This window comes from Cupressus sempervirens, chromosome 5 (assembly GCF_028749045.1).
Source record: "Cupressus sempervirens isolate cs-2001-9-10 chromosome 5, ASM2874904v1, whole genome shotgun sequence".
Taxonomy (NCBI): Eukaryota; Viridiplantae; Streptophyta; class Pinopsida; order Cupressales; family Cupressaceae; genus Cupressus; species Cupressus sempervirens.
The window spans coordinates 956182815-956196992 of record NC_143122.1 but is presented as its reverse complement, the minus strand read 5'-3'; the positions used below and the strand labels follow the sequence as shown (position 1 = coordinate 956196992).

The window sequence follows — 14178 nt, the reverse complement described above, 5'->3', positions numbered from 1 at the left end:
CAAGGTCCATAATGTATTTCATGTGTCACGTCTCAAAAAGGTGTTAGGACACCATATTGTTCCTTCTACAGTGCTCCCACCCTTGGATGATGAAGGGAAATTGGTTTTAGTACCAGAGGCTATCATTGAGACCAAGGAAAGGAATTTGAGGGGGCGTACTATCAGGGAGTACTTGGTCAAATGGAAGGACATGCTGGTTGAGGATGCTATTTGGGAGAGCAAAGAAATTTTACAGCATCCAGAATTGAGATTGCTTGAGGACAAGCAATTTCAAGAAGGGTGGACTGTGATGTCCCCTTCTAGTTGACATTATGTCAATTAAGTAGATTGGCCTATAATAGACCTTTGTAGGCTAGTGAGGTTGGATAGAGGGTCATTTGGGGGGGAGCTTCTTCTTTAGTGGTCAGAGCTATGCAAGATTGGTGTTCGTTTGAAGTCTTTTGGACCTCACATGCAGAACTTACTATTTATAGTAAGACAATGGGTGACTAAGATGGACCCCTGCTATTTTTAGAATTAAGGATTAGTCATATGCGGAATCCTCATTCCAGTTTAGAGTTCAGATGATGTGCAAAACAGATGAGTAATAAGGGAGATATTAATATTTGTTTGGCTAAATAAATATTAATAGTTTGAGCTTATATTATTAAGTTATAAGATGATTTTTATTTTATAACTTAAATCACTTAAGTGAAGGGTCAAGTTATCATAGATGGGGCCAAGTGAAAAATTAATTTAAAAGAATTATTGGTGCGCCAACTATTGAGTTTTAAGTGAAAAAATAAAAAGAGGTGGGAATAGATCTTTATCCCACATTGGCCAAGAAAGTGTGTGAGCTCTCATAAGAAAGAATAAAGGAGACTTAAGAGCTCATTCTCTGGAGGAAGAAATTATTTCTGATCATTGTGATTTTGCCTCTGAGAAGGGGTTTTTAGTTGTGCCATTGAAGAACGTAATTCTTCTATGTGTTCATCATTTGAGCCAGTGAAATACCTGGTGAATTTGATAATTCAAAGAGAATCTCATATAGAGGTTCTGATTGTGCCCCAACAGTACGTATTTCAGTATTCATCTATTTATAGAACAAAGAAGAGAAAAGTGCAGCTGTGAACAGTGCACATGAATAGTGCGCATGAACAGTGCCCGTGAATAGTGTGCGTGAACAGTGCCGTGAACAGTGTGCGTGAACAGTAAAATTTGCAGCTTCATCAATAATTTTCAGCTACCTCAAATTGTATCCTTTGCCAGTGCATACCAGCTTATAGCAGCAGTCTATGAATCAGAAAACAGGTTCTAATTTGTTGTGGCACTTGCTTTTCATTAGTATTTTCATCAAAAAAATGAGTATTCATTGTACTTGACCTTTAATAGTGAATTCAATTCGAGTTGCAGCAGTTGTTTCATTGTTTCCAAATTCTAGAATTATATTGCATTTGTTTCTTTGTTCAAAAACCATTGAAAATTCCAAAAAAAATTTATAAAATTGCAAAACAAAAAAAAGGGTGATTAACGGTTTCAGCAGTTAGAGACCAATTGAGGTTTCTACAGTATACAATTCTCTCTCTCTCTCTCTCTCTCTCTCTCTCCATACATACATACATACATACATACATACATATATATATAAATGTTGTTTCCTTCAACTAAATACACTTTTATACTTGTGTGAGTAATGCTTATGTGATCAAAGTAGCTTCTATTGATTAGTTGATTGTGTCTTTAAATTTTAACTATTGAAAGTTGCATGATAAAAGTTTTCAATCCTTAAAAATAAAAAATGTTTATCTTTCATGGGTTTTCCAATTCATCAAGTTTTGACATCGAGTCAAAGTCAAGGTCAAAAGTCATTTTTAAAAATTAGAGCCAAATTTGAGTCTCATAACTATGGTTAACAACCAAGGAGTTTAGGCAGAGGGAAAAATTAAAAAGGTGGTTAAAATGGCAAAGTGCTCAAAAGAGCATGAACTTATAGCCCTTTGTGTCGAACTAGGATACTCAAGGACAATAACACTAGATGATCCACTTTACCACTAATTACAGCTCTAGGGACATATTCTATTCCCCCACCAACAATTTCTTCTTGCTGATTTAATTATTCTATCTCTCATTTTAAAAAGCAAGTCTATATCAAGGATAGCATGTTGAGTTTGGAGACTCGTATAAAACAACTGTAAAAACACTAGCTAGATGAGAAGTGCTGCTATTGGTTTATTATTACTGCTGTTAGTATTTAATTTCTGCAATCTGGGAGTGCAGGATAAGTAGCAAACTATGCACAGTAAGAAGGCGTTCTCAATAAAATGTAAACAAGGGTAGCATGCTCTCTATTATTCTTTGAATTTTGGCCAAATAACCAACCAATCCATAGTCACTTCTTGAAAAGAGAATAATCCAAAAACTTCTAACACAATATGCTTTTCTCATATGTTCCAGATTCTATTAAAGGCTACTAAAATCATAAGAACTGTGTAAGAGAAAATCATAGTTATTTCACATTCACATAGATATTTCATCTAACCTTGTTGATGTAGAGAATGAAAAGCAGTATTGTCAGTGCAAATTTATTTGATCATACAAGACAGCTTTGAAATTGACCAGACTATATATCCACTTATCAAGAATAGAAAATTTCAATACAATCTTTCCAAATCTAAATAAACATTGTAATAGCTGAATGAAATTTACCTTCACCATTGTCATTGGCTCTCATAACAAAGAAAACATATTTGATTAGAGGTATCATTGTCAATGTCTATATGATAAGTGACAGTGATCCTAACACATCTTCAATGTCATCAATGCCTTGTGGAAATGTAGTAGTAAAAACATATAAAGGAGAAGTCCCCAAATCACCATATACAACTCCAAGGCTCTGAAATGCAAGTCTTAGAACAGTCGTGGCTTTTAGGTCCTGAAGAATAAACAAAGGAACATTGAAGAAAATAAATCAAATTTCCTCCAAAAGCTAAGAACTGAGGTTATCATCAATCTCTGTTCTTATTCTGTTATTATGTAACAATAATTTCATGAAAATTTCGAAGTTTTGTGTTTAAGTGATAAATGCCACCCACTAGAAATATTCCCAAAACATTCTGATCTTATACAATACCATCATAAGTCTCTCTCTATTTTCTTTGAAGCAATACAAACTTCTAAATGGTATATTATAAAATGGTAATGAAAACAAAGAAATAATGCATTCTTTTTGAGCCATAGCCTATTGTATCAAAGAAAAATCAAGATTTTAACAGTACAGATTAGAACAGAAGCCCCAGAGAAATATGGAACATGTAAATATTTCAATTATCTTTTTACAGGTTTCCACGCCCACCATGAATTAGACAGACCACTAGTACATGTCCTTAAAAGATATCCATTTTCTTATATTAGTTCAAAATTTTATTATGGAGAACAGTGTAGATTCATCCCAAACTGTTTTATATGAATTTGCAACATCTGGGTCATTCCAAATGTGGAAAATCTAAGTGTTTTCCAGGATGAATTATTATCTAGCATCCCAATTCCTTATGAAAAGTCTTGCATTTATCCTAGGATATCCAAAATTCTCATTAGGTACCATGTAAACATTATGTGTAGAACAAAATCTATTGATAGAGTTAGATATCTAAGATTTGTAAATAATTTATTAAAATTGCACATATGGGTATCATAAATAAATCTATCTAAAAATCAGCAAAAAAATGTTTTCCTAAAACTTTGGCACTATTGATACCATGATATTTCAAATTAGTACATAACTTATTAAAATTGCAGATAAAAATATCTTAAATACATCTATCTAAAAATCACTAAGCATCAACAATAAATAAAATGATGTTTTTCCTCTGAAGCATGAACCAGCAGCTACAGAATCTTGCCCCTGCTAAGGCTCCCTTTAACATTGATGGTAGGTGACTTATGAGGTTTATTTTCATGGTGGCCAGGGTAGGAGTTGTTGGACTCCCTTAGTGTTCAATATTCTCCTAACCAAGGCAAGCTTTTTTATGCTGATATGTTACAAAAACCCTTAATTTCTTCTTTGCAAATAACAACTGCAGGCAGGGTTTGTTGAAATGAAAATGGGTACAAGGATCATGGAGTTTTGTGGTTCATCAGCCTTCACCTTGGACAGGGATATGAGAGGAGAGATTGGGGTCCATGTGAACTAGGTGGAAAGGATGTAATGAGGGACTTGGCTTTGCACTACAACCATATCTTTATCAGAATATATAGTCCACCAATATAACTCTAAGTTGCCGGTTCGGGTTTGGTTCCAAGTTCGAAGTTCAAGAACCGGTTTGTTGGTTTGACAAAATTTTGGAAAGGGGTTTGGGTTCGTTTGGGTTCGTTAGTACAAAAACATGTAAAAATTTTTTAAAAAAAAAAAATTTAAAAAAAAAAAATTATATATATATATATATATATATGAAGCATGAGTTAAAATTAGAATGTAGCATAGTAGCATAAACACATCTAAACAACAAAAACTTTAAAACAACATAAACAATAACATATCATAGTGATCATACCATCATATAGTAATATAGTTCAATCAACTTCAACATCAAAGATGAAAGATTCAAAACATTTAAAATATCAAGTTTAAGTATCAATGTTTCATGTTTAGAGTTTAACAGTAACTAATGGAATGAAAATCTATTAAAATTCTGAATTTTTAGTTCTAAGTTCTTCAATCTTCATCTTCTTCATATTCATCTTCTTCTTCTTCATCTTCTTCTTCGTCTCCTCCTTCTCCGCCTCTGCTATTACTTGCAACAAGGCCAATGGGATCAACAACAGAATCAACAATGGTATTGGCATCAAAGTCAGCAAAATTATCAATTGTAAGCCCAACAATGGAAGCATCCAAGTCCGAAATCTCTGCATCTACATCCCACTTCTTTGTCTCCCCTTCTTTGTATTCTTGACTCTTGTGCGAAAGAAGGCACAAGTTGTTATGCACAAATACTAGGTTCTCTTCTTTTTTTGATTGCAACCTATTGTGCTTCATCGAGTGGATGAAAGAATAGGTGCTCCAATTTCTTTCTGATGCAGAAGAACTAGCAACCTATAAAGACAACATAGGGTAAGCAATTAAAAAAGAATTAATTCAATCTTATAAAAAAATTCTTTTGAAGATAAAGTGAGCTAATTTAAAAAAAATAAAACTTACTTGTGATATAACTTTGATTGCAAGAGGCTGCAATTTTTGGAATTTTTGGCCATGGAGGTACCACCAACCATGAGCATCCTTCTTGAACCAATGACAAAAAGCATCATTACTTAGACCTCTAGCATTGACAAACTCTATGAATTCATCCATGATTACATCTCTTATATCATCATCAGGAAATATTCTTCTAAATGCTGCTTGGTACCTATCAAACACTTCCATATCTCTATATGGTGGCAACCTTCCTGGTAGATCACAATATTGTGAGCTATACTATTTGGGGGTCAAGGCATAGGCAAGCAAATGTAATGGAGTGGTCATTTTGTTCCATCTTTCATCAATAATTTTTTGCACTTGTTTGAAAAAGATCTCTTGCGGATCTTGCTCCTCATTTATAACTTGCCTGATCTTCTCAATCATTGAGTCTATGCCATCATAGATCTCTCCAAGGCAAGGCCTATCCATGTCAGTGTACCTAAGCATGCTCATAATGGGCTCAGTGATCTTAAGGAGATATTCCACACATTCCCACCATGACTCAGCCAATAACCTATCCTTTATTTTGTTTGCCCTTTCAATGTTCTTTTGCTTCCATACACCCCAATTGTTGCCGATTACCATACCTTGAAGTGCATCTTTCACTTGCACAAGTTGTTTTAAGATGATTATATGTGATGCAAAATGGGTCTCAGCAACTTGTGACATAAATTAGAGCAAAAAACAACAACTACTAGATACATATTTTAGAAAATTAAGAAAAGTATACATATTGGCAATTGCACAAGTAAAATATGAAAAATCAGAAATTGTCAAATATTAAAAATTAAATTACTAACTTGAGTTCAAGTTCATTTACCTTCAATAGCTCCAATTTTGAGTAGTTCTTGAAAAGAGATTGAGTCATGTGGTGGTTTGTGACAAACATTTGAATGTCCTTAGCCTCTTCATACACTGTATTGATCCACTCAATTTGGTTCCCAATCTTTTGTAATATAAGATTGAGTGAATGAACTGCACAAGGTGTCCAAAAGATATGTTGATATCATGATTCAACTAACAAACCTATTGCTCTACAATTCTTTGCATTGTCTATTATGACTTGGACAACGTTTCTTGCATCCACTTGTTCAATGGCCTCAATTAGGAGATCAGCAAGAAATGGCCCATCTTTTACTTTGCCCTCACAATCCACTGCTTTCAGAAATATTGCCCCTTTAGGGGACACTGCAAGGACATTGATCAAGGGACGGTTCCTAGAATCCTTCTAGCCATCTAAAGAAACTGTCACCCCTATCTCAACCCATGAGTCCCTTATGGGCTTCAATTGATTTTCAACCTGTTGGACCTCATCATCCAACAAGGTGGTGCACACTTTCTCATACATGGGACCACAATACCCTTTTGGAGCTTCATTGGTACCCCTCAACATGCCCTTCCAAAATGGAGAGCGGAAAACATTAAAAGACAACCCATTTGCATACAAGCATCTTCCCACCTTAATGTCAACAATTTCCTGGGCCTTATTTTGAAAATAAGTTTCTAGTGGCCCCTTTCTTTTGTGTACAATGGGGACAAATTTAGTGTTAGTGTTCATTACAGTACTGAAGAAGGGATGGTCTTTTATTATAACATCTGAAGGGGGCTGCATTCCCTTTGCTCTTTTACTTTTATTGCTACTGAGTTCTAGTGCCCCACGTCCTTCTCTCTCTTCTGTTGCCTCATGCTCTTTAATATATTTTAACACAGTTTCATTTGGTATAGGGGCACCATTTTTTCTAGGGCATTTCTTGACTCCTCTTCTAGTATAACCACATAAATGACCTACCACACGATAATAAGAGCTATTTCTTTCTACACCACATCCTCGACATCTCCAACGGAATGCACCACCTCTCGAAATGGGTTTTATAATGTCTACATACTTCCATAGAGGAGAATCAGAGTTGGGTTCCATTCTTTGTTCGGCGTTGTCTATTGATGAAGATGTAGAAGACATTCATTTCCCTATGGCAAGAAATTAGATACATGTTCATAATTTATATGCAACAAAATGACAAATTTTGGAATAATGGAAAAGATTTAAGAACATATGAAGATTGAAAGAGAAATGAAAAAATGCAAAAACTAGAACAAAAGCAATAGCAAATGGAATAAGATCTTACCTATTGGTCCTTATCCAGCCATTGCAAGTTTTCAAATGTGTATCAATGATGCACAAACACTTGAAGAACACCAACAAATGAATCTTCAAACTCCTCCTTGCAGAACTAGTTGCTTGATCGAAAACTTATGTGCTCTCCTTTAAGAAAAAAATACCTTTTTAGAAACATCAAATGACAATGAGAGGGCACAAAACCAATTAATAACACCTTTTTAGGTTACATGGATGCCAAAAAATAATGCAAAATTGCAAATAAAATAGTCAAAATCACGTCTGTAGCCGCGAGTTCGACCTTGGTTCAAATTTTTGGACGTGGTTCAACTAGGTTCGAATTAGATTGAACCAAGCCTACAAAAGAGGACATTGGTTGAACCAAGTTTGAACCAGACTCGAACTTGGAATCAGTTTGAACCAGATCGTGGTTCAGAGGGGGGGGAGGCACCCGTGCAACCTAGATATAACTGAGAGGGAGGGGGGGGTTGAATCTATTATCCAACTAATTTCACAATTATCAATCTTAATAAATCTTAACCATATAAGCAATATAATCTAAAACTATAACAAGATACACATGCACAATAACATTAGATATGTTAACTAGGGAAACCCTTGATCAGAGAGAAAACCCCGGTAGGTATGGTACCCAAAAGATGATGTACTAATATAAAAGTTTCTTATTAGAGGATGGACCCTGTTAGGAGTCTATAAATACATTTAGTACATATCAGTCCCTATTAGGAGACTTTGAATCCCTGTTAGGAGATTCCAACCTTGTTAGGAATTGTGGAAGGCAGATGGACCCACTATCCAAATAGCTTCAGTGGCAAGACCAATGAACCCATTGTCCAAATGATCTCTATATAATTCCTTGCACAATAATAGAAATGAATTGTACTTCCTTCCTCTTTTTCTATCCTATCAACTAGACCTCTGCTCCTTTTGATCTTGTAACCAGATCACAACTCACATCCAAAAATCCCTTGGATCACTTACTCGCATTTACCAAAACACTCTACTTCTTTTTGCACTTGATACTTGTTGAATACTTCTTGCACACTTTACAAACAAGGAAAACATCTTTTCTTTATACCGTGTCTTCAAAATAATTCCTTGAGTCAGCCTTGAAGCTTTCCCAATTAATTATAATAAGATAATTAATTAATTCATAATTACAATAGCATTGTTAGCTCACAGTTTATACAAAAATTTACATGTGTGATACTAGGGCTTGCACACTCGTTGATGTCACCATCAAACTGTCTTCTATCACTAACTGACCATGCATCTCCAGATTATATCTCTGCTATAAGATATAATGTAATCATTAGAAACTGCTTAACAATTACGCTATTTTTGCACTGCTTACTGTAAATCAGGTATATCTTCCGCACATCTTCGACTTACTGTATGCACACTGAATCTCCTCATCAAGACACAATGTGGAACATGTCCTTAGCCGCACATCACCAAACAATCAAAACCTTGACCATACAAATAGGATCACTATTTGCTATTATGCTAGTCTTCACAGACTTACTACTATGTTGACATCAATGATAAACACAGTCATGAATGCAATATTTCAATACTCTCCAGTGCTTAGGATACTCCCCCAATGTAGTATCATTAGCATTCATGCTAACAAACTCTATGTCCTATGCCTCTTGGCACACTTAATTCATTCATTGTGTCAATGCCTCTTTGATAGTAGAGCATGAAAAGGATCTTTTATAGGAAGTATGGAAAAATGAAGCCTTTCTTGCCAAAAATGGTTTGATTAAAAGATTTTGAGGGTTTTGGCTTCGCATGTCAAACATAACCAATGGGATTTCAAATACCCGACACCAATCTTCAGAGGATGTGCTCAAATCTATGCTTACACATGAGGCTTTATATGGTAGTCTTCAAAGACATCCAAGACTAATGCATTGTCCTCTGTGACTACTAATTGTATTATGAGCAACATTTTCTTATGTTGAAACCCTAGCACTCCTATGATTCTTTATCAATTTTTGGAGTTGATGATAGTGATTTAGGTACATATGGTTGTTATCACCTCCACACTACAGTTGGGTGTGAGTGTTAGTTTGATGGGGACTCAGTTGTGGAAAATGTTGGTATATTAGTTAGATTGAGCTTCGATGGGTTGTTATCACCTCGAGTGCCTATAGTTAGTTTCTAGATGATTTTGTCATTGATATCAGTTATTTGGGTGCTAATGCTACAAGAGTTTCTTGTACACTACAAGGATAGTACATAGTTCTAACCTTGGGATCCAGGTGGACTATGATGTTTCTTTGTTTCAGGATTGCTTGGGGATAAGAAATCTTAGGGAGGGAGGGAGGACTATAATGTCCCCATTTTTAGCAAGTTCCTACAAATAGCTTGCTTAGTTCACCATCACGATCCTCTTGATCTGACAGTGGGATGTGAGGGACTCAATTGTGTGGTTATAGACTTTCTAACAACCTATGGTGTATTTTGGCTCCGTTTGAGAGGCTTACTATTTATAGCAAGTCAGAATATTGGTTTTGATGAGCTTGGTTGAGTTAGACAAGTTGAGTGATGCTCTTAGTTTTTATTTTGACTTCTAGTTTGGGTTCCATGAATCTTGGATGAAGTGTCTATTTATAGTAAGCCACCCCATTAGGTTCATTCATTGTCTTTCATCATCAGGATCACTCCAGTATTGTCAGATTTTGATTCTGATGCTTCATTAGTAGTTTTCACAAGATTGGTGAATTATTATTATTATTCATCTAAATATGTTGAGGTTTCTATATTTGTTGGTTTTGTATGTTGGTCACCTTAGTATCATAGCTTGTTGGAACTGGATCAAAAAGTTTTAAATCTTGGCACAAGAAACAATGTCCTTGTGTGCCAAAATATTATGTTATGGTGGAAAAGGTCATTTTTGGGAGCCAAAAGCAATTAATAATTATATTATAATGGTACTTTATTATGTTTTAATGTTGTGGAGTTTTTTTTGGAAAACTTGTGCTATTTGAAGGTTATAAATATGAGCCTATTTGATGAGAATGTCATTTGATTGAATATTATTTTTCTTTTGTTGTCTTTGTGACACTTTTGAAGTATAAGGGTTTGGGATGTAAGGGTTTGGGATGTACAACTGAAGTATTGTAGATTCAATTCTGAGTTTTCATTCTAAGGATTGCACTTGTAATTGTGCTAAGATATACAATTTGTTTATTCTTCTATTGTATTTTGTTGTGGATAAGGAGAAGCTAGCTGCCGGTGATTATGTTTGAAATTGTCAAGAATTTCATAGAGATTGTCATATCAAAATGTCCTTGCAATATAGAGAATTACTTTGGGCATTTGTCATTGTCAAGTTGTTCTAGAAGGCAAGAATTTGGGGTTCTATAGGCACCAACAACTATTCCTTTGGCTGGGACGTCATCTCGAAGATTGTACATTATTATCCAAGGGACCTACAATATTGTTTTAGAGCTAACAAAAGGCCTAAATTCTAATTTTTAAAAGGCTGCTATGAATACGTTCAAAATCTATTTGGTGTAATTCTCTATTTTCAGCATTGATGAACTGTTGTAGCATATTGTCTGAAGAATAGTAAGTTAATGAATAAATTCAGAATTTATTGTGAGCCATTGGTGTTTCTGATTTAAATGCGCAAATTCACATGGTAGATTTATATACCAGTGCTTGATATTTATTTGTGCAATCTATAAGGCTAATGTTAACTAAATTTGTGAATAATTGTTGCATTTTATGATAACGTATTTTAGAATTATGAATACCATATTTTCAATACTAGTTGGGTTGTCTACCAAGTGTTTGTTGAAATTTTAAATGTCTGAATAAGTAGTATTGCTAGAGTCATAACTTAACAGGGTTATTACAATGTAAAATCAAGAATGACAATTTTTAAGGATATCTTTGATTAGAAGATATACATCATTTAGATGTCATCTCATGATATCAAGAGTAATAGCCTCTTGAATTTCAAGTCGCATCACATTCACCAAGTACTCAAAAAATATTCATAAGGTGTCCACATGTATCCTCAAGGGTACTTACCATAGGAATAACCATGGTCTATTTAGGGAACTTAATCCACCATGCAAGTTATCATCTATTGTAATCTACTTAGACACCATAAGATGTCCATCACAATATGTTTCATTGGTATTAAACTCGAACAAAACTTTAGAAAATATCACCATATGCAACTTTGAGACCTAAAATGATCATTCTTTTATCAAATTTATGATGATATTGTGATTGCAAAGTTGTTGGTTTTTTCCTAGCTCTATCTAGCACTTCAAATTTTGGGAATCAGATTCCCGAGTCAAAATTTATGCCAGGTTAATCAAAGCTTCCCAAACAAGCATTTTCAATCAAAACATACCTTTATTTGCAAAGAGGGTAAGAAACTATAATGCCTACCCATAATTTACTTTTCATGTTTTATTGTAAAATTCTTTTAGGCCAATTTTATGATCATGTTTTATGATTAGTAGTACTTGATTACCGGATTTGATTAGATGTTAGTTTAGACTCACTTGATATATTTGATGAGCTACTTGATACATGGTTATTTTAGGTATTTATGGTTATTCTTTAGATGATGATGCATGTATGTTTATATAGTGATTTGAGTTATTTCATGATGATAGATAGATGAATGATTTATATGCAATTTCTATGGTTACTGACCCCATAATTGCATGTGTATGATGTATTTGTATGTTTTACTTTATGCTTAATGTGAAGTTGTTGAGGGAGGGAGTCATAGTCACCTACTAGTCATGATGTAGACGATGCACCACTCTTCACCATTGCCTATTTAGTTTAGATTTATATATGTATGTACATGTTCAAATTTTATGCATATTACAAGTACCGGATATCGACTTCCCTAAATTTCTAGGATGAGCGTGCCCTATCACAATATCTATTGAAGTTGATGAAACATCAACCCCATAGCTCACAAGAATCACCTGCAACACAAAGAGAGAATCAAAAGTTATGGAGTCTAGAATTGCCAGATCCATAGATGAGACATTCTTGATGAGCAAAAAGATAAATTTCTATTATTAACAATGAATTAATCTCAATAAATGTTTACAATGAGATATCATCCTTATAGAGGAAATCGAAAGCCTAAAAAGGTCAAACCTAGGTTGCATCATAATAATTAATAAAAAAATTAATTATTATATACCTAAAGTTTAGCTTAAGACAACTAGAGTTAATTAGAAAATATCTAATTACTCTAACACCCCCCCTTAAGATAAACTTAGAGAGTAGCTAAAAACCAAGAAACTACTTCAAAAAGTAGATTTGGGTCCTCAGAAACAAAGCTTGATGAGATACCCAAGCACAACCAAATATCTAAAAAGGAGGAGAAATAGAGAAAATCACATGGGAAAAACCCTATTCTAAAAAGAGATGGAAATAATGCTAAAAGGAAACTAGTGAAGGATTAAAGAAGCCTCTAGATTAGGGAATGTCCTAAAAGATAGGAATAAAAGATGATCATGAAGAACACCATTGAAGCATGTAGAAGCTACAAAGATCTACCAAAAGTATGTGATGATATGAATAACTTCCACTGAAATAGAACTTGACTAGGTAGAGAAGACTACAATCTACATCAAATCAGGAGGCACACAAAGGGAAACAACTAAATTCGAAGATACAGATGGCATAAAAACACCAAATCGTGAAGATTTGATCAATCGAATATGGAAGGCTGCAACCAAGCTCACTTCATCGAACCAAGGAAGCATAAGAAATAATAGAAGAACCCCCCCAATGTAGACAAGAATGAGGTGACAGGAAATTGGAAAAGTGGGCCAAGAGAACTGCAAGTCAAGGAACCACAATCAAGATGCACAAAATAGCACATCAACCCCCCAAAGGAAAACAAAGGCAAAACATCAACCCCCTATGACACTTTAATCATGAGTAGTGTATGTACAATAAGGTACAAGACATAATGAATCCTAAGAATACAATAATCTGCATGAGTGTCCTTAGATGACACTACTCGAATCAAAAGGAAAAACAAGACAAAACTACTAAAACAAAAATACAGATGCAATATGACACTTCATCTCAATGCGTTTGCAAAAATGCATACAAATGATGTCTGAATAGACTAGAAGAGACATAAAACCAATACAATAGATAGTACAAGTCATGAAAAATCATTGAAAGTGATGAAATCGATCCTTGGACCTGAAATAACTAAGTTATCCACTAGAATGCAAAAATGTAGAAGACTTAATAGAATCTACCTAGAGCATAACCTAGAAAAATAATTAGCATCACTAGAAAGAGCTTAGAAAGACCCTTCCAACGATTAAAAAAATTTCACATCAGAGATCATATGCTCAAGATATATCTCCCAAAGTGCAAAACTATACCCCTGACTTTGATAGTAGAAAAAGGTATTAAAAAAATATAAAAACTGAAAATGAATTATACCACTATGATGGCCTTAGAACTAGCTTTCCAATGATATCTTGTTTGTGGAAAATGAAGTCTGTATACCCGAGATAAGAGTAGAAAAGTGAAGGTAGGTCTAAATAGAGGCTGAGGAGGTGACAGGAACATTGATGCAATGTTGATGTGGCATTGACATCAACAAGTGATGAGCCCAAATTTGATAGGAAAATGACCATTGAGGCAAAAAAATGTCAGAAAAAGACCCTTGCTGGATAAAAATTCCAATTGCTGGAAACAAGAGCTGGAACAAAGGGTCGGTGCTAGAGTAAAAATCCAGTGGCCAAAACAATAGCATGTGTTTTCAAAATAAACACCAAATCCACTATTGGTTTCCAAAAAGAACATCCTA

The 14178-nt window shown here is 34.5% G+C and overlaps 1 protein-coding gene across 1 annotated transcript in view; it reads right to left on the bottom strand.

Annotated features, from left to right (window-relative positions):
- The window catches only part of LOC149559132 (putative potassium transporter 12), a 207765-nt gene that overhangs the window by 83469 nt on the left and 110118 nt on the right, over window positions 1-14178 (bottom strand). The window contains exon 2 of the mRNA XM_089833063.1: window positions 2686-2911. Within this exon, the coding sequence (XP_089689189.1) occupies window positions 2686-2743 (58 nt within the window). The 5' untranslated portion in view covers window positions 2744-2911. The remainder of the gene's footprint in view (window positions 1-2685; window positions 2912-14178) is intronic.